General features: G+C 50.1%; 1 protein-coding gene across 1 annotated transcript in view; it reads left to right on the top strand.

The window, feature by feature from the left end:
* Positions 1 to 19,875, top strand: part of COL13A1 (collagen, type XIII, alpha 1) — a 110,149-nt gene that overhangs the window by 49,170 nt on the left and 41,104 nt on the right. The window contains exons 15-24 of the mRNA XM_014940506.1: positions 6,098 to 6,214; positions 6,715 to 6,756; positions 7,613 to 7,639; positions 8,381 to 8,416; positions 9,760 to 9,822; positions 10,453 to 10,479; positions 15,134 to 15,178; positions 16,940 to 16,972; positions 17,872 to 17,898; positions 18,538 to 18,600. Of these exons, the coding sequence (XP_014795992.1) occupies positions 6,098 to 6,214; positions 6,715 to 6,756; positions 7,613 to 7,639; positions 8,381 to 8,416; positions 9,760 to 9,822; positions 10,453 to 10,479; positions 15,134 to 15,178; positions 16,940 to 16,972; positions 17,872 to 17,898; positions 18,538 to 18,600 (480 nt within the window). The remainder of the gene's footprint in view (positions 1 to 6,097; positions 6,215 to 6,714; positions 6,757 to 7,612; positions 7,640 to 8,380; positions 8,417 to 9,759; positions 9,823 to 10,452; positions 10,480 to 15,133; positions 15,179 to 16,939; positions 16,973 to 17,871; positions 17,899 to 18,537; positions 18,601 to 19,875) is intronic.

The following is a 19,875-nucleotide window of genomic DNA, read 5'->3' on the forward strand; positions in this document are numbered from 1 at the left end:
GCCCTGGGGAAGGGCACTCAGCTCAGGGAAGGGGGTGACCAGCCGTGCTTTGTCTGCTCTCAGAAATGCTGTGTGTCTAACTGACCCCGTTTGTGTCATGTGTCTTCACTGTCCCCCAGGAGTACCTAAGTACCACCCTCGCAGCCCTGCGCTCTAACCAGATCCTTACGCTAAAGGTTTGTGGGGAAGGGTCTGACGGGACCCAGTTCTGATGCAAAGGCACGAGGATGCGGATCCAATATTGCACGCTGCCTTCTGAGATAAACTTGCTGTGGGGACACAGAGAGGGCAGGGCAGGAGCTGGGTGGAAGAGGCTTCAGGTTCTCTCTGTTCTCAGGCTCTTCTCTGAACTCTCCCACTTGCATCTGAATCTGTTGCCGGGTCTTGTCTCACCTCTGTGTTCAGGACTGCTGCCCTCCATTTCCCTCCTTATCCTTTCCAGCATCCTTCCTCTGCTTTCCTGGAAGCTGTGGAGTATTTCAGATACACTTCAGCATTCGTAGGAGCCAGGCTCAGCTGGTTCTGGGTCACTCATACAGAGACTCGAGGCACATCTAGCACAGGGGTGTGGGGATTTACATCCCCCTTGAGAAGATCAGTGTAGTCCTGAATGCTCTCCTGAGCTATGGGGCCTCTCCTGCACTGTCTTTTAGAAGGAGAAGGATTTCCTTCAGATCAGATCAGATCAGCCCTGCTGTTTTTCCAGCAGCAGTGCTTTTGTTGTGGGTGCTTGTGGCTGGCTGGCTCAGTGCATCCGAAGGCAGCCGCCCGATCCCAGGGTGGCGATGCTGCAATATTGGGTTGCCACTTCACTTTGCAACAGAACTGGATCCTTTGCTTTCACTGCAAACACAAAGAACAACAACGTTTAAAGGGATTAAGGTGCACTGCTTGGACACGTACCCACAGCAGGGGTGGGAGACCTACGGGCACACCTCTCAGATCCGAGTGCAGAGCTCACACGGGGCAGCGTTGCACACAGGGGCACGTTTTTGTGCCCGAGCACAGAAAGCCTCTTTCTCTCCTCTCCCTATAAATCGAGAGCAGCTTCAATGGAAAACTGATAGGAACAGGAAAGTGGATCAGGCCAGAAAAGCATTCCTGGGCCTGGAGCCGGCACGGTGGGTGCCAGGCTGACAGCAGCATGCGTGCAAGTGGAAACTGGATACAGCAGAAGGATGAACAAATGCTCCTGAGCTTTAGTGCATTTGATTTCTATGTGTCCGGGTCAGCTTTGTGCCCTAGGCCAGCATTCCTGGCTATAAGCAGTCAGAGGCTGATGTTACTGTTAAACAAGGAAAAGCAAAGCACAGGCTCCCAAGTCAACACCCTGCTCGGGGCTCAGGGGCACCAAAGTCTAGTCTTCTCCCTTGGCCATGTTGGTTGTGTGATGGAATATCACCAAGACATGTTTGCTGGCGGTGATGCCTGCTCTTGGCCCTGGTGAGCACCTCTCCACTCCCTTCCACACCCCCAAGGAAGGGTGAGGCTTGGAGATACACTGTGTCTCTTGTAAGGGAAGATGGAAAGAAATAGGAAAGTGCACTTGGAAAACTTGGAGAAAATTGACGTTTTGATAGTTACCTCAAACCTGGTGATGAGAAATTAACAGTCCTGTCACCGGAGAGCTTAGCAGAGCCAATGAGGAGGATGTCTTGCAATTAATACTGCCTGAGGAGAGCAGTGGAGCTGAGTCAACTTCCCCCTACCCCGCCCCAGCCCAGGTAAGTTTTATTTCTGAGCAGAGAAAGTGGTAAAAGCTCTGTGCAGTGGGAGCGTTGGGTTGGCAAGTGGCCACCCTGCCCCTGCCAGGGCTGGCATGTGGCAAGTCCCCCTTGTGAGCAACGCCTGGTGTGGAGGAGCTGGGAGGTCTGTCTGCAGGTACCTGTGCCACGCGCCCTCCCTGCGCGGCGCTCACGCGGTGGTTTATTTTCACGGCAATCTCTCTGTTCCCCTCTTTCTCTGTTCTCTCCCCTGGCTGCTCTCTGACTCTCGGTGCCCTAACCGGCCTCCTTTGCCCCACGACCTTCTGGTTTGATCTTCTTCAGCTGTTGCCTCTCCTCAATTCAGTGCGGCTGGCTCCACCTCCGGTCATAAAGAGGCGCACTTTCCAGGTAGACTTCTCCTCCTCATTGCCTGTTTCTAAGCCTACCCCGAAGCTTGCCATTAACCAGCTTGCTACCTGTCTTTCTTCCCCTACAGAGGGGTTTCCAAGAAGTTTAGGCAGAGCTGAGGGACTCTCTTTGAAGCGCAGGAAATCTTTGTTGTAATAATATGGCAAAAAAGAAATGCAGCGAAGCCAGTTTTTTAAAGTAAAAGAAATGGGCCATGAAACTGTTCTCAGGACTGTCGACAAACAGTCTCCTACCTTCAGGAGTCAGTGCCTGCATATTAAATCTCCAGAAGAGATTAGAAACCTCTTGCTGAAATGCAGCTAATGTCTGTGAAATTTAACTGAGATGAATGAATAGGCAAATGCTTCTTCTAAGGGCTAGTCTAGTCTGAGACACTTGGGAAAATGTGTTTAAATAAGCTCTTATAATGGTTTCATTAAATTGCATTAAATCTTTGTGTAAACACATTTATTTTGGTTTCCAGGGCCATAATTCATGTTTAGTTTAGTTTATTTTGGGAATGAATTCATAAAAAGAATTATGGATGTATGAATAGTGAATAAGAGTGTCCGTAGTCAGAGTTCATGTGGCTTTTAATGAGCCCCACTTCAAGCTCCCTCGTTCCATCCATTGAGATTAACTTTGCCATGTGGACAAACCGCTGTGATTACCCCGCTGAAGTGAGCTGGGCACCCTCTATTGAAGTGGCTGGGTTTTGTCACCCCGCTGCCTGCCTAGGCAGTCAGATGCCAGCAGGGAACAGCAGTCTGCAGTACAGGCCCTTGCCACGAGGTGCCAGGTCCTTGCCCGGTGCTGGCAACGTCCTGACCTTATCTCTTGAGCCCCTGGTCTCATTTTGGTTTCTATCCATTCAGCGTTCGCACCAGGCAAAGCCCCACGGCTTGCGCTGGTTGCCCTTCAAAGTGACAAGCTGGAGAGCCAGGCCAAGGACTGACCTCTTGGGAAGGCTTTGAAAGCTGAAGTTTGTATCCAGGATGAAGTGGGAAACTTGAATAGCTGCCCCGCGTCCTGTCATCAGCCAGGGCTGCAAATTCCCTCTGTCCCCAGAGGCTAACTTCACCGGAGAATTTTGCCGTGATCTCTTTTGCCTTTGCCATATTCATTCCTTAAGTGCAACAAAGTGTAATCCACTCCTACACATCTGCCAGCACCAAGCAATTCCAGGAGCCCCACGTATGAATACTAAGAAAAAATGTGAGGCTGCAAAATAGATGTTAGCGCCAGCGCCCGAGAGAGGAAAATCTTGCTGCTGCCTCTGAGCACATCAGCAAGAGCTCGGGCTCGGGCTTAGCAGAGACATGGGATGAACCTGTGTCAGGAGGTTGAACAAGAATTGTGTTGCTGGGGCACAATCAGGGTGGCCAACTAATGTTTAAAAGCACTGAAAAATAGCTCCAGTCAACGGCTAAAAATATAGAATGACATCTGATGAAAATGACACCTGATCTCCAGCTTACTGTATCCTCTTACCATCCAGATAGATCTGTGGGGGTCTTTTTGTGCTGAATGCGCTAATAAGACTATAATGATGTGGTAATAATGTTTAGCATGTTTAGGGATCTGCATGGACAGGCACTTGCGTAGACAAAGCACGCTCTGTCCAAGGCAGCAAAGCCAAGGCAATGTGAACAGGGGTTTGGGTGAGCTCCTTCCAGCCTCTCCCCATGCTGGGCTGTTGTTCTCCCCATCTCCCCGTCCCCTGCCAGGGTGCCAGCACCCATCCCTAGCACTGTGCTGCGTTTTAGTGCCCCAAATCTGGAGCATGGACTGGGCTGACAGAGAGGAGGGAGAGCCAAAGGGAGATAGGCAAAGCCCCCTTTGCCTTCCTGTGCTGTGCTCATGGTAAGGACACTGTAAGATGCACACACCCTTTTGTGCACCCATGGCTGGGAAGTCTCTGAACCTGGGCTGAGAGGTGAGGGCAAGAGGAAATCTAGATGTATACTCCAGAGTTCATGGAATCATGGAATTGTTGGAGTTGGAAGGGACCTTCTAGAGATCATCTGTGTAATCATCTTTGTTGCTCCACACTGGACTCTCTCCAGCAGTTCCCTGTCTGTCTTGAACTGGGGAGCCCAGAACTGGATGCAGGATTCCAGTTGTGGCCTCCCCAGTGCAGAGCAAAGGGGGAGAATGACCTCCCTCCACCTCCTGGCCACACTCTTCCCTACACAGCCCAGGTTCTCACTGGCCCTCTTGGCAACAAGACCACATTGCTGGCTCATGGAGAGTTTACTCTCCACCAGGACCCCCAGATGCTTCTCCTCAGCAGTGCTTTCCAGCAGGTCCATCCCCAACCTATATACCCATAACCTATATTTGGAAGCTTCTCCAAACCTTTTTTCTTTATTGGATCTAAATTCCCTCCCAGATTTGAAAGCTAGGAGACCATTTACAGGATGGTTGAGTAGCACTGAGTGTGGAGGAGAGGAAAGCTCAGGAAGGATCCTGTGTCCCCTTGCACGGGGCACAGGGTGAGTTGGGATCCACTTACAAAATGGGGAAAAGAGAGGACACCTTCCCTGCCTGGCCCAGCAGGGTTCCCAGCGTGGGCTGCGGGTTGGGCAGCGAGGAGGCAGCAATTTTGAGGACAAGGGCTGTTGCTCCACACATGACTGAGCTTCCCGTGAGCCTGGCCCGCGCGTTGGAAATTTTCTTTTAAATAGAGCTCATGGCAGAAGGGATGAAATTTTCAGCTTATTACTTTCATCTATCATTCTAAATAAAGCAAACATCCCTGTATCTGCGTGTTTTACTAAAGACAGCCAGGATAAACAGCACGCTTGGTAGGAACCAGGCAGGGGACAGATTTTGTGCGTTCTCCTGCACACACAAGTGTGTGACAACAGACTTAGTTTTACCAAGCAGCAGTGTATGGGGCTGTAGGGAGGATAAATACGGCAGAGACCCAACTGCACACCCACTGATTTATAACTGAGAAATGACCATGTTTGATTACTTGTTTCCTGCGGATCCACCAAGAAGAGTTTTTCAAATTTAAATTGGGTCGCTGGCAGTAGGGTGTCGTGATATTTTATCGAGGGAGAGGGACTAGGAGGAGAGCCCGTGAGACTAACAGCTTAGCGTGGGTGCCACGGTGCCTTAGGGGGTTCTCTGGATTCATCCATTACAGATCAGCAGTCTGGTATTCAAACGTGGCGCTTCCAACCCACTGTCTCCTCAGCGCCTCTCGGTCCCGTGTCCAGGTCCTTTGGGCCAGATGACATTGCTGAGGCATGAGCCACAGCCACTGAATGGCTACTGAGGGGCCTGGGGAGGAACCGGCTCAAACGGCTTCGTTTCAGAGAGCTTAAAATGGCAGGTGGCTCCGCACGCACTGGCTTGTTAAATCTTACAAAAACAGGCTCTGCCTGGCGTACATAGGCCTGTTTTGGGCGGGCTTCAGAAATGCCATGATGATCGTGTTATTTTCTTTTGGTTTTGTGGCGTTTCTACTTTTGGTCCTTGGCAAAACAGAGGGAGTGTTGTCCAACAAATATAGCACAGGGGAAAAAACTAGGCTGAGGTAAGACACTGTGGCTCTGCCTGGAAGTGCCAGTGTAGTCATGGGAGGCTTTGCTTCACATATGACTGTCAAGTGCTTTGGAAAGCCTCCTGAGAAGCTCAAGAGATGTTCGGCCTTGACACGTAAATTGTACTTGACTGACTGGTGAAGAAAAAGATCTCTTTGGACTGCTCAGTTATCTGTAGATCCTTTCTAAAGAGAGCTGGGACAAGGTGGCCTCAGATGTCTTTGCAAACTGTAGGGTGCTGGCTCCTGCCACCCAGGCAGCCTGGCTGTCCTCAGCGGGGCTCTGCCTCACTCTTGGAAACCTCTCCTGGCACTAACCTGGGACTTGCTTCTACCTCTTCTGCTTCAGCCAGGCTGATCTGCCTTGGGCCCTTGGGGTGTGAAGGGTTTGCTCTGTCTGCTCTTAACCCCTTCTTTTAATGAACCTCAGGGTGAACAAGGACAAGCAGGAATCCAAGGTCCCCCGGGGCCCCCTGGCCCCCCAGGGCCCGCTGGACCGGCTGGACCCGAAGGAACCCCAGGACAGCCCGGGCCAGTTGGGCCACCTGTAAGTCCAGTCACAAAAAAGCCTTCTGCTTCCTTTTCCTCTAGGGTGCAGACACTTTCCCCTGGCCCTTTTGTCTCTTTAGAAGCCAAGATGGGCATGGGCAGGAGATTTGCAGGGGACGTGGATGTGTGGGGAGGAGTTTGTTCCCAGGAAGGTGGAGGGGGGGGCAGGTGAGAAGGCAAAGGTGTGCGCCCTGCACCATTGCTCTCTGGGCACACACGTGTGAGCGGGTGACACCAGGCACATTTCCTCCTCCTCAGCCTCCCCAGAGGGCTGCAGGGTGGAAGAAACACACAGGATGTAATTGTCCTGCTCGCAGGAGAAACCTATCCGATAAGAATCCCTGTGACCCCTTTGAAGTCCTATCCCCGACCTGTTCTCAGTCTGGTAGCAAGCAGAAAAGGAGGGTGAAAGTACAAGCACCATTTCAAATAGTACCATTGCTAAATGGCAGGGGACAGGGCAGAAAATCCTGCTGATGTACCTCTCTCTTGCAACAGGGCAGAGTGGGAGAACCTGGGAAGCCTGGCAGAGATGGAAAGGTGGGTACCAGACACCAGCTCTGCTCCTGGGAGCTGTGGGGAGGGAGATGGCACGCTGGCCCTGCAGCAACTGCAGCATCAAAGGACTTTCCATCTCTAAGAGTTTTCAAAGCTTTCTAGCAGGGCAAACAAGCCTTGTCCCCTGAGGCAAAAGCGCCTCTCCACACATGGTGTAGGGGTCTGGTGTCCTGTAAGCATTCTCATCTCTCTTTGAGCTCTGAGGAGCCAGAGATGTGATGACTAAACATTTGAATTGCTCCAAGCAGGCAATATTATGGGGCTATAGGCATTAGAGCATATCTAGAGTAGTTTTCTCCTTCCGTCTGCTCACACCAGGAAGGCAGCTCTTGTATGGATATTTTGTTTATTTATATTTACATACGCACATATCCGGTATACTTCATGGTTCATATCAGGTAAATTGTTTGTTTATTTCTCATTTAAAAACCCAAGTGGTTTGTTTGTTAATATATTCTCTCTATTTAGCTTGTCAGAGGAAGCTGCAAATGCCTGATTTACTCCACAGCTGCACAGCGGGCTGGGAACAAGTTTCCCAAGCAAAGCCAGAGACACAGAAACGATTCTGGAGAACAGTGCATAAGGCAAAGCAGCTTTATGGTCTTCAGATTCAGTGAGACCAGGCCTGGGGGAATGGAGGGCTATGGCCATGAATTTATTTGGGAGTGTGGGTTAAGATAGTAGTCATCTACATAAAGAATAGATAAATGTTTGAGCTTACCAGTGCGTAAAAAGCAGCATTTCAAACCAAAGCAGTCAGCAGCTCCCATCACCCTGCAGTCCATGTGATGTTGTCTACATTTGCCAAACCCAATGTCTGTTTTGATTTTATCTACAGGGCTTACCTGGGCCTCCTGGACCAAAGGTGAGATATCTGGCCTCGCTTAGAGGAAGCAAGGTGGTAAACAGAGAGGTGACACTCCTGGCAATGAGAGACGTGTACATTTTAACGGGTGGAGGAGGGGGAAATGAGGTTACATCAAATAGCTGAAAAAGATTTCTAACCCAGCTCAGTATTGCCCCTGGGGCCTGGTCCGTGTGCTGACTCATGGGTTTTGTCCAGGCTACACGTCTGAGTTGCATCTTGACTGAGCAAGGCACGCCTCATCAGCCCCTCTTGCAAAATTCTTTGCCACACACAGCTTTATTGGCTGCTTCTACTCTCAAAGCATTTTACCAATGCTTCAGGAACTGATTTTGCAACGCTATTGTTAACTCCACCACAGTTTCCCATTTATTCACTTGCCAAAATGCGAGTTGGGGGGGGTTGTTGTTGTTTTTCAGCTCCAACCACCCACCCCTTTGTTTTTATTTGAGAGATTAAGCCAGGGTGAGGAGACAGGAACCGCGGGGCTGGGACACGGAGCTGGCATGAGTTATCCAGCTGCCAGTGCTTATTGCACCTTTCCTGCGAGGGCTTAGTCCGGTGCAGGTAACAGTGACCCAAGGGTCTAAAGGGTCAGGGACTCAGTGGAGTCACGCTGAGCAAAAGGTGAATTTTCCCCATGGAGTGCCCTTTCATCCCGGCATCTCCCCAGGGAAAAGAGCAGGGATTTGTCCTTCTCAGGCCAAGCCTCACTTTCTTTTGTCTTTTTGTCTTTTGCAGGGAGACCCTGGGATTCAGGGATACCCTGGCAGAAAGGTAAGAATGGGAGCTCCAATGTTGTTAAATGAATTAAGATGTAGGTGCCTTGTGGGATCATGACATGCTCTGGAGTCCTCTCCTGAGCTCTGGACGCAGGGCTGCAGTAGTCCCACAGATCCTGTGCCATCACCCACGTAAGGAGAGGCTGGACCCAGAGATATCTTTAATTCTCCAGTAGCTAGGGCACAGACATCTCCCCATCTGGGTGCCTCTCTGCACCCACTTCCAGGCTGAAATATACCTCTTGTGCATCCAGACCCAAAAAGGAGGCTGGAAAGGGCCAAATCCCTGGCTACGTCTATTGCTGTCTGGAATAAAGCAGGAAAGAGTTGATCCTGCTCCAGTTTAAAAGGCAGAAGCTGGCAATGCCCGAATGTCTTCAGCAACAGCTAATTAACAGCAAGGGTCATCAAGCCCAGAGGATGTAATGAAGAGACAGAAAGAGAGGCAGGGGAAGACATGAAGTTAGATCAAAGGGGAAAGAGGGAATGAAGAGATGCTGCTAAAGAGATGTCAGCTGGAGAAGGGGAAGGTGAATGTTCCCAGCAGGCAGGAGTCCTGCGTCCCGTGTTATCTCCATGTTGCTTTACGGGTGCTCTGTGAGCAAAATGGCAAGACCTGAGAGCTTTTTAATTAGTTCTGTACAAACTGAGAAGTTTTTGTTGTGTCAGGAAGTGGAAATTATAGCCCCCGCGGACCACAGCCCACTCCTGCAGACAGACACAATTTATTGCCCCTTCTTCCAGTGAACCCTTGGTTTTTCCATTAAGAGCCCATCCTGTTCTGTGTGCGCTGGGCGGGGGGCTCCCAGCACACAGGAGCAGTGAGGGGGTCCCTGCAATGACCTCGCAGCGAGGGCCTCTCCTACGAGCTCCTCTTACATGAAACAACTTGTCTGGCTAATTTACTTACCAAGCAAAGAGCCTGCACTCAAGTCTCAGAGGAATGAGCCTGGGGTTGTGACCTTTCTCTGGGAAAGGTGGAAGGAAGGGATGAAAGTAGGGGAGAAAATCCTGCCTGGTGAGGGGGTCAGGGGAAAGGGAAAAGAGGGCAAAGAGCATCCTTGAACAAGGATGTTAGCTCTGACACAGTTGTGGGACTGCTCCCTTCAATCCATAAGTTTTCCACCCCCAATATCTTTCTTGATGCAGAATGCTGCTCCTGTCCCAGAGAGACCCAGGTGGTAGGTTGGTGTGTGGTGGGCACCTCCGTGTGGGACATCACTCTCACATCTTTGCTGACCTTTCAGGCAACGTGACCTTTCAGGCAACCCACAAGCTCCTTTTCTTGCTGCTCACTACGTTTGCTTCTTCCTCCAGTTTCTCTCTTCTCTTCCTCAGGGTGAGGTGGGCGAGTCAGGCCTGCCCGGTGCGCATGGCCTCCCTGGAGCTACTGGCCCCAAGGTAACCCTTAAACTCAGAGTCAGGGGGGCCATCTCCCTAGGGCAGATAAGTGACACACACAAGCCTAGAGACAGGCTAAAGGAATATGGAATGTCAGGGACTGGAGGCAGCTCTTTAGAGCCTGCTATGAGCCACCTAAACAGAAAAACTCGCTCCCATGTAAAGGACCTGGGCAATTTTTGGCTGGCACGATTCCCTGCTGTCCTGAAGCAGGGCCAGGTTCAGCCCTGGACAAGCTCCCCTTAAAGAATAAAACCGACCCAGCCTTTAGAAGCTTTTGCATGAAGGCTGGGAGAATGAGGGCACTCTGGTCCCTGAAATGGTATGATGGTTTGCCTACACCCAAAATGCTCAGGAAAGCATTAGTAGGGGTGACCTCCAGTACCCACTCCAGCCACGTGAGCTGGCACATGTTCCCAGGGAAGGGTGGGCTGTGGCCAGTGTTCTGGCTGGTACCATGTTATCAGGAGCCACTTCTCTCTGGAGGCCTGGGGTTGCATTTATTGCACGTTCTCTACTTTCCCTCTGGCCCTCGCTGTTAGGATTGTGCTGCTTGCTCGATTTCTCTTTATGTTCACTGCCCCTCTCTCTGTTTCTTCTCTCTCTCTCTCTCTCTCCTTTGCTGGGCAGGGTGAAAAAGGGGACGCTGGCATAAAGGTAGGCATGAGAAATACGGTTTTCTGCCGCGGTAGATCATCTGGGAGATACTGCTCCTTGGGCTGATGGGTTGTAAGAGGAAGTTGGGTCTGAGGCAGCTCTGTGGGGTATTTAATGGAGTACACATCTGTGCTCTGATTAACCACAGGCAGACACTCCAAGCTCAGGCAATAAAAGCAGCCTTTATCCATTTGGTGGAATTCGATTCTTACCAAAGGCATTTCTCTGACTATGAAGCTTGCTAATGATTTGTTACATCTCCCCATTTGATGGGCTGGGCTGGGGTTTCCTCATAAAATCTGGTTAGCTGACGCATCAAATCCACTCAAACTCTGCAGCTCAGGCTGAGGTTTGGCACCAGGCTTTTCTGTCTGTTTCTGGACACTTTTTACAGGCTCATATGGTCTGTGCCCAGATGTTATCTATTTGACTGAAATTTACTGTACCCATATATTTAAAGTATATTACTCAATGTAGACTGTGCTTAAAACATTACAACATTGGCAAGTGTTCATGACAGTCAGAGCATACTGTGTCATGCCATACATCTTAAACATCATGAGAAAAGACTGGTCCTGTAATATTTTGAAAAGCATTAACAGTGACACATAAATTTCAAGTATTTAGTATGTGGCATGCATCTCATTTATCGTGCAGCATATACACTTTCTATATTTTTTCCATCTGGCTGGATTACTATTTGAAGGGAGAAAAGGCCCCCTCGGAACTTAATATGGATGTGTTATATGGAGTTTAAAGAAACGTTCTTTGGGAATGCAGGCTCTGGGTTAATAGTTGAATAGAACAGCAGCAATTGTCCTCCCACAAGAAAACAATACCTTCTCAGAAATACTGCTCAGAAATGCGTGTAAAGGTTCCCCTGTGTCCATCTTCACACCACTGTAATTCCATCAAGCACAAAGGAATTGCTTCCGCTTTGTGCCAGCGTAAATGGCAGCAGAATTGCACCCAGAACTAATGTGTTTTGGGGGCTGGGAGGTTTTTTTGCTGCTGTCTCAACAGCCAGGTGCTCTCCTTGCACTGGAGAACCGAGGTTGGAGCGTGGCCTGAGAGGGAGAAAGGGCTGGAAGGAGAAGCTGTGTTCCACCCCGGCTTACACTCCTGCATTTCACTGCCAGCAGGCACCTGCTCTGCTTGCACCCATGTACAAGGGCTGATCAGCCCTTCCTTTGGGCTCCAGCGAAGGGGAAGTCTCCAACTCTTCACAAGTCTCCCACTTCATAAAGAGTGGAGATGAAGCCTGCCACACTTTTTGTGGTACTGGATGGCAGCTCCGAAGGGGCACCTCTCCACTGCCGTAGGAGCCGCTTCTTTCGCACACAGACTCCCATTTGTTACTGTCAGGATCACTTTTCGCTCGACTTCCTTTCTTCTTTGCTCAGAGGAATTGAAAAGGAAGTGTAGAGGTACCGTTAAATCAGCAGCCAGACATCACCCAGTAGCAGCTCCTGAACATCCGCACAGCGCACGCATCTGCTGTCTTTGGAAAGTGCTTCTTCCCATCCTCCTCCCACCTAGGAGGATCGTGTGAGACTCTGGAAGGCTTTTAGCGAAGGGGAAGTCTCCAACTCTTCACAAGTCTCCCACTTCATAAAGAGTGGAGATGAAGCCTGCCACACTTTTTGTGGTACTGGATGGCAGCTCCGAAGGGGCACCTCTCCACTGCCGTAGGAGCCGCTTCTTTCGCACACAGACTCCCATTTGTTACTGTCAGGATCACTTTTCGCTCGACTTCCTTTCTTCTTTGCTCAGAGGAATTGAAAAGGAAGTGTAGAGGTACCGTTAAATCAGCAGCCAGACATCACCCAGTAGCAGCTCCTGAACATCCGCACAGCGCACGCATCTGCTGTCTTTGGAAAGTGCTTCTTCCCATCCTCCTCCCACCTAGGAGGATCGTGTGAGACTCTGGAAGGCTTTTGATGCTTCCACCTCTGGATCCAGTTACCTGGGCTGGATTTTACTTTCTCTCTGATTTGAGGAGCCCAGGACAAACGCTATAATTCAAAGTTTAGCTGTAGTGACCAGTTTTGTATGGCATATCACTGCTTTTGCTGGCGGTGAAGAACATTCCAGGCCTGAAAAGGCTTGCTGGTTTCACACAGACCCCTTGTTCTCTCAATAATCTCTCCTCACCCAGTGACAGATGCAGCACAACATAGATTCTCTCTTAGCTGTCTTCTTCTGTGGCCACCATTTTTACTTTGGTCATGTTGAGACCTACATCTGTGTCCCATGAAGGTCATTTGACAACCAGTAAGTGTGATCACCTGGGTTATTTCAATAAGCATTTGACTCACTGTCCCCCAGCCTAGCCATCATGGTCGGTTTTACTGACATTTTCTTTATTTTTATTGAAAGGTCCCTAGGATGAGGCTTTTTGTCCTGCTCCGAGGAAAGAGCAATAAAGAAACTGCCCACAGCCTTGCTCAGTAACCCCCTCATAATCTGCCTATTGCAGCAAGAAGCAAAAAAAAAAGAGTCTCTTTTTTTAATTGGCAGTCTGTAACCAGTACTGCCAATGAGCTGATCAGCACAGGGTGTGCTCTGTCATGATTGGCATCAGGTGGGCATAAAGTTGCTCACAGCAGGTATAGGGGTAGAGAGTGTGAGGGTTTTGTCTGTGCTGGAGGGGAGAAGTGTAGCCCGACTCTTCTGGAGAGGCTGGGAAGCGTGGAGGGGTTTCCTGAATCAGCTCAGGAGAGCTGGGACACGCTGCTGACCACCATCCTGGAGCCTGCTGGGGAGCTGTGCTGGGTGTTTTGCCTTTCCTATCTGCCTTTGGTGACGTTTCCCAGCTTCTGGCTTGACTGCTCCATACTCCAGTGCTAGTTTTGGTGGGTTGCTGCTGCCTGGCTGTGGCACCCTGCGCAGCCCTTCTCCCCCCCAAAGGGCTCTGGGGGATCCTGAAGCCATCAGCCCCGGTGGGTACTTAATGTATTACAATAGCTTTCAAGTGTGTAAGCTTTTAAAGGGTTTAGGGAGAGTTGCTTTTCCTGCTTAATTCTCTGGCATTGGCTCTGGGGCTTCTTTCTGCTCTTTAATGGTGGAGCACAGTGATTTTTGCTCTCGCTCTCAAATTCCCTATAGTGCCTGTGTGATCTGGTGGGGACTGTGCCACGAGCATCAGAAAACGCAGGGTGCTGTGGATGCTCTGTAACATGCACCCTGTAAGGACCTTACTCACTCTCACCGAGGTGGCTTTGCTTTTGCAGGGCTCAAAAAACAAAGCAGCTCTTTAGGCAGGCAGTTTCTTCCAGGAAAGTCTCAGGGATGGGGAATTACTTTCACGTGCAGGGCTGCTCTGCGGGGGCAGCATCTGCAAGCAGTGTGGGTGCCTCCCAGCAGAAAGCATTGGCCTTGTCTTCTTGGTCTCATTTAAGAATAAAATCAGGGACCACAGCCAGGAAAGAGGGACTGAGAGCGGTCCCCATTTCTCCAATACAAAGCATTCATAATTATTAGTTTATTTTTCTTATGGACGAAGATACCCTATGCAGGATACTTAAGTAGTGTATGATGTGCTTAGGCCTTGCATATTACAGTACTAGACACTATTTTACAAAATACAGTTCACAGGATGTCAAATTACAAAAAGTGCTTTTAAAAAAAGCATACACGTGTTTCCCTTCTAAACAGTCCTTCCAAGCAGGGACTAAACGCTCAGAGCAATAATAACAGTAAGCAGACTGTCTAAAGATGGTTTATTTTCCATTTACCACCGGATAAAGTTCAGACTAACAATACAAGACAGCCCTTGGATTCTCTGTTTCTCCAGATAAGTTTGTTCATCCTATAGTCACTGCAGACTGAGTGACTCCCTATGTGCAGAGTACCATGGCATGTGATGTGGTAGCAGGGTACAGAAGCATTTGTTCATAGAATCATTGAATTGTCTAAGTTGGAAGGGACCTTTAAGATCATCTAGTCCAACCATCAACCTCACTCTGATAAAAACCATCACTAAACCATGTCCCCCAGCACTATGTCAACCTGTCTTTTGAACACCTCCAGGGATGATGCCTCAGCCACTTCCCTGGGCTGCCCATTCCAAGGCTTCATAACCCTTCCCGTGTAAAAATTTTTCCTGGTATCCAATCTGAACCTTCCCTGGCACAATTTGAGGCCATTTCCTCTTGTCCCATCACCTGGGACTTGGGAGAAGAGACCGACCCCCCTCTGACTACACCCTCCTTTCAGGGAGTTGTAGAGAGTGAGAAGGTCTCTCCTCAGCCTTCTTTTCTCCAGGCTGAACACCCCCAGCTCCCTCAGCCTCTCCTCAGGAGACTTGTTCTCCAGACCCTTCACCATCTCTGTTGCCCTTCTCTGGACCCACTCCAGCCCCTCAATGTCTTTTTTGTGGGAAGGGACCCAAAACTGGACACAGCACTTGAGGTGGAGCCTCCAGCAGGGTCAGCCCTGCTGTACACAACAGGCTTGGGAAGTGCCACTGATGGGAAACAGTCCTGGCGAGGTCAGTCAGCTTGGTGAGAGTCAGGTGGGGAAACGGGTTGTGCCCCATCTCACCCTGGAGGCTTTCTCATCAGCTGTGCCCTAATCACTCCTCATAGAGCCCCGGGAGGACTCACGTCGTGTCTCTTGCTCTCTTTCTCTGTGTTTCTTGCTCTGCTTCCAGGGGGAGAGAGGCATGCCAGGGCTGCCAGGAAGACATGGCACTAAGGTACACCTTGTGAACAGTGGAGTGACGCTTGTCTGCCTGCCCTCACCCGTACCACTCGACTGTCCCTGATGCGCAAGCATCACCTGAATTTGTGTGTGTGTGTCTGTCAGTCAGCGACTATCCTCAGCTGAATATTTCCTGCTTCTAAATTGCAAAAATGGAGGGCCTGATTTACGAAGGAGGTGGCGGGGGAGGAATTGTTTTGGACAAAGCAAATGGCATGCCCCATCTGATGCTGTCTTGCAACATCAGGATCTTAATGCTTCACGCTCGTGAGAGCAGCCAGTTGCTGATGTTTCTAGGGAATTGACGTTTTCTGTAAATTGGGGATCCCAAGTGACGGCTGCGACCTTCAGTGGTGTGTGTCAGCCCACTGCCATCAGTAGGGTTGGGCAAGTGTGAACCTGGACTAATGCAGCGACGAATCAGGGCCAGCGTGTGAGCAAACCTGCATGTGTGTGCCTTGCAGTTTTAGGATAAGTACTAGAAAATGACTTCATCAGCATTTGCTGCTATTTAAAGGCTGAAGAGTGAGGAACAGGCATCCCAAATGCATTGTGAAAGCCTAACCCAAGCCACTTGCTGCATGTAATCCCTTTCATGACTCTAGTCCGTATTCATTAAAACCTACTGACCCCTGAGACGATCTGGAATGCTTTTTTTTTTTCCCCATTTATTGCATAGAATCCCTGATCTCCATCTTCTGTCCTTGTGTTTTTTAGCTTTGTCCCCGATTTCTGTTTCAGAAAGCTGAGAGGTATGATCCTGCTGCTCTCTGGCTCCCCACTCCTCCTTGTTTGAACTTTTCCAAGCTCTTTTCACTTTGAACTTGGCTTCCAGTCCTCCTCTCTGCCTCATGCGCTCCATCCCAGCCCCTCTCATTTCCCAGCTTCTAACACTGCTTCACCTCCTCCCCTCTCCTTAGACCCTTGTTATCCCTCATATTGGCTTTTGTAACTGGACCTTTTCACCAGGACCTAACTAATACTAACACAGGGCGTACAGAGATCACCCCGGAGTGAAGGGTTGATAGGGAAGACCTGCTTTTTGGATCAGTGCTGTCGAGGGAAATGTGACTGTCCCTGTGGGAGCAGCTGCCTCCTTGGGTTTCCAAGCACCTGTCTCAGACTGTGGGGCAGGCTGGGCTCTGTGGTCTGGTGGTGGTGGCTTCCTCAGCACTTCAGAATGACGTCTGAATCGCAGTGCTCGGAAGTAATTATTTTTCCCCTAAGGTGGCTGGCTTCAGAGCTCTCCTGAAAACATTTCACTGCAGGGCTTGCCTTCTGTGATAAAAACAGAATGAGGGGAAATAGCAACACCAAGGCTCTAGGGTACGAGCTGGACTTTCTCAGGATGCTTGAGCTGATGTATCTTGGGATCGAGCATTAAACTGAGTGTTTGGTCCTCAGCCTGTCTGTCATTCCTCAGTTATTGGACACTGTTCTGCTTGTTGGGCTTTGCTTCACTTGCAGGACTAAAACCGGGAGGGGGTTTGTGGAAATTTGCTTGTCTTGACTGGGTTGTGTTCATGATGTCTGCCTTTGGAGGAGCTTTCTGGAAAGCAGAGCCACTGCCATAGGTGAACGACCTGCACGGGGAAGGAGGATGCGTGCTGTGTGGTGTTACAGCATTACTTCTGTGTAAAGGAAAAGATGTGGATTTTGCCTTTGTAGTTCCACCTGGCTGATACTGTTTTGTTTTTAAAAGTTTGTCCCCGATTAATTTCAAACAAGGCCTTTCTGTTTTATCTCTCTTTGCCAGGGCGCTCCTGGGATGGCCACCGCAGGGATGAAGGTCAGTTTTACTCTACACTGCAATGGTTTAAGGAGGGCAGGTTTAAGAGCAAGGGCTGGAGTCAGGAGTGCAAAGGACACAGGAAAATAGTCGGAGAGCTCCCACTAAAGGGGCATATCAGAACTGCTGTTGCTTTTTGGCAGAGAAACCAGACCCATCTCCAGCAGCACCCCTGCTCCTCCGCACCTCGCTGGGCAAGGAGGCTGGTGAACTGGTGATGCTCCCCAGCAGTGTCAGGATGGCATCACAGCAAAGGGCCAGGTGCAGATTTAGGGATCTAGAAGTTGCTCCGGGGGGTCCAAGATGCGTGATGAGATGACAACCTGTTGTCCTGATTCCCTCTAACTGCTGGGGAAAAAACAAAACAAAACAGAAATAAAGAAGTTATCTTCAGGGCTGGTGGGGAGGGTTTTCCCCCTCAGTGCCACATTAATCTCATAGCAAAATAGCTTTCCTCAAACCCCAGCTGCAACCACAGCCTTGCTCAGCTCCTGTGCACACAGTGCTAGGAGCAGCCAAATTTCCTCAATTTGCTCAGCTCTTGTGCGTACAGTGCTAGGAGCAGCCAAATTTCCTCAATGCCAGCAGATGAGTCTTGTCTTATGCTCTCTTGTGTCTGGTAAACCTTCTTTGGAAATACTGCAACTTGGTTCCTTAGTTTCATTAAAAGCCTCTTGTCTGAGGCTGGCTGGTTTGTTACAGCAGCCTAGGAGCTGGCTAATGAAGATAAAACAAGCTCCAGGCACAAAAATTAATGTGCATTTAAAGCATCCTCATGCCCTTATTTACAAGTACAAGGCCTCCACAGATGAATATTCTTTCCTCCACTCTGATAGCTCAAGGAGGTTTTGTACTCTCTCCTGTTTTTTCACTTTATTTTCCTGTCTCTTCCTCACCAGGGCGAGCCCGGGACTCCAGGAGAAAAGGTACTCTCAGGAAGCCTTTGCTCTGAGCCTGCACTTCTGGTTGGTTTTTGTAATTTTTTCTCCTCCCAAAGCAGCTGAGGGAGCTGCAGAACGGGTCTGCACTTCCCAGTGCCCAAATCCAGGCCCTAATGGCACCTGCTGGCGTAAGCAAAATGGGGGTAGCATACAGTGATGCTAAGTGAGAGAGGGACCATGCTGCAAACAGATTCCCTGCCTCCTGCTCATGAGTGCTGAGATGAGAATATCCTCCAGCTGCCTTCCTCCCCTTCCCCCTACACCACGAAATATGCACAGCACACTTTGCTTAGCAAAGATGTCTCCTCTCCACCTTGTCCCCTTCTGCCTCCCAGCACTTTGGTGTCCACCAGAAATCTTCCCCTGTTGCTGCGGGGAGCATTTCTGTCGTGCACCTTGTGAACTGCCCCGTGCACGGGCTCCCCTCTCTGTGTGGTGTGACCTGGTTTGAGTTCCCTTGGTGGGCACGGTACAAAAATACCCCATCACTCTCCATCGCTGAGCAGCCGGCTTGGTTTCTGAACAGCTGGCTCCTCTTGTTTGAGGCCTGCTGGGTTATGTTACAGCCTGCGACAGCCACGTAACAGACACATTCTCTGTCTCTTTTCTTCCCCTTCCGCGAAGGGAGATCCTGGAGCCCCAGGGAGGATGGGCCCCCCAGGTTTGCCAGGGAAGAGGGGGCAGCGGGTAGGACCATTGTGTGTTTGGGCTCGGTGTCCTGGGGGTGCTGTGCTGTGTTCCCTGCCAGCTGGGGGCCTGCTTTGCGTTGCGTTGTCGTGCTTGCAGGGGATTATGTGTCCTTTTCTGGCCCTTGCCCCCCTTGGTGAAGTGTGTTTGCGTGTTCCTGCATGCAGGAGGTGGGGGGCCGGGGGCAGGCAGGGCAGCACGAGAGTGAGTCTTGTTCTGGGGATGATTCATTCTGCACCTTTTGACTCCAGAAATAGCACCCTAAACAAGGAATCGGTAATCTAACCCCCCTCCTCAAGAAATTTGCTTCCTTACACTGCTGTTCAGGCAGCAGGGGATATTTTCAGTAGCCCTTATGGACATAGGTACTGAAAACTAGTCCTTGAATGAAAAGTAGCCCACCAAAGGTGGAGCAGGGCAGGATTAGGACTTCAGAGTCCAGGGACAGGATTAGAGATTATATCCTTACAAAAACTCTTAAGGCCAACCCTTCTCTTTGGGCACGAGGTCCTGCAAGTGTTTCCCTTTTTTCCAAGGAGAGAAACACTCATTTAGGGCAGCAATGTCCGCACTCTGTCAGGGAAGGAAAACTGGGTGGGGGCCTTACAGGTGGCTGGCGGCCAAATAACCCTAGAGAAAGGGGTCACTGCACTCTAGAATTGCCTTAAAAGAAATAAGATTGCTGCTAGTTAATTATTTTCTGTGGAGCCACCGGTGCATGTCTGTTCCTAGAGCATCGATGCAAGCCCCCTGCATGTCAGATGTGTGCCCTGCAGCTCTGACAAGAGCCGGTGTGCAGCACCAGCCCCCGCGGGCAAGAGCATGGCATCAAGAGGGACTCTTTGCTAGCCTTGCTGATCCGGTGTGCTGCTGTTGTGGAGGCAGCTGCTGGGGGGGAAACAGGTTTTGAATCCTTCTTTGGGGTCTGCACAAGTTGTTCAGTCTTGCAGGTGTGAGGATTGCAGGTAAGAACACACCTTTTGCTGACGATGCATTTGAAACATCTCTTCGTGGTAACAGAAACTTTTGATACAGATGTCTGTCCTGGCAAAATGTAGACTTCTGAACAGGGCACTGAAGCTGGAAACCATGGGTTTAGCAGCTGGATGGAACGGGTTGAATATAATTTAATGTCGATGTAAAGGCCATTAATTGAGCCCCAATATTCAGAAGATGACCCAGATGTTATGGTGAACTAAGCAAAGTCACTTCACCAAGTGAGTGCTGGGTGCTGGATGTCCTCCGTTGCTCACTGCCCTATGGCATTCTCCATAC

Source organism: Calidris pugnax, unplaced genomic scaffold, assembly GCF_001431845.1.
Source record: "Calidris pugnax isolate Ruff unplaced genomic scaffold, ASM143184v1 scaffold39, whole genome shotgun sequence".
In the NCBI taxonomy this organism is placed as follows: Eukaryota; Metazoa; Chordata; class Aves; order Charadriiformes; family Scolopacidae; genus Calidris; species Calidris pugnax.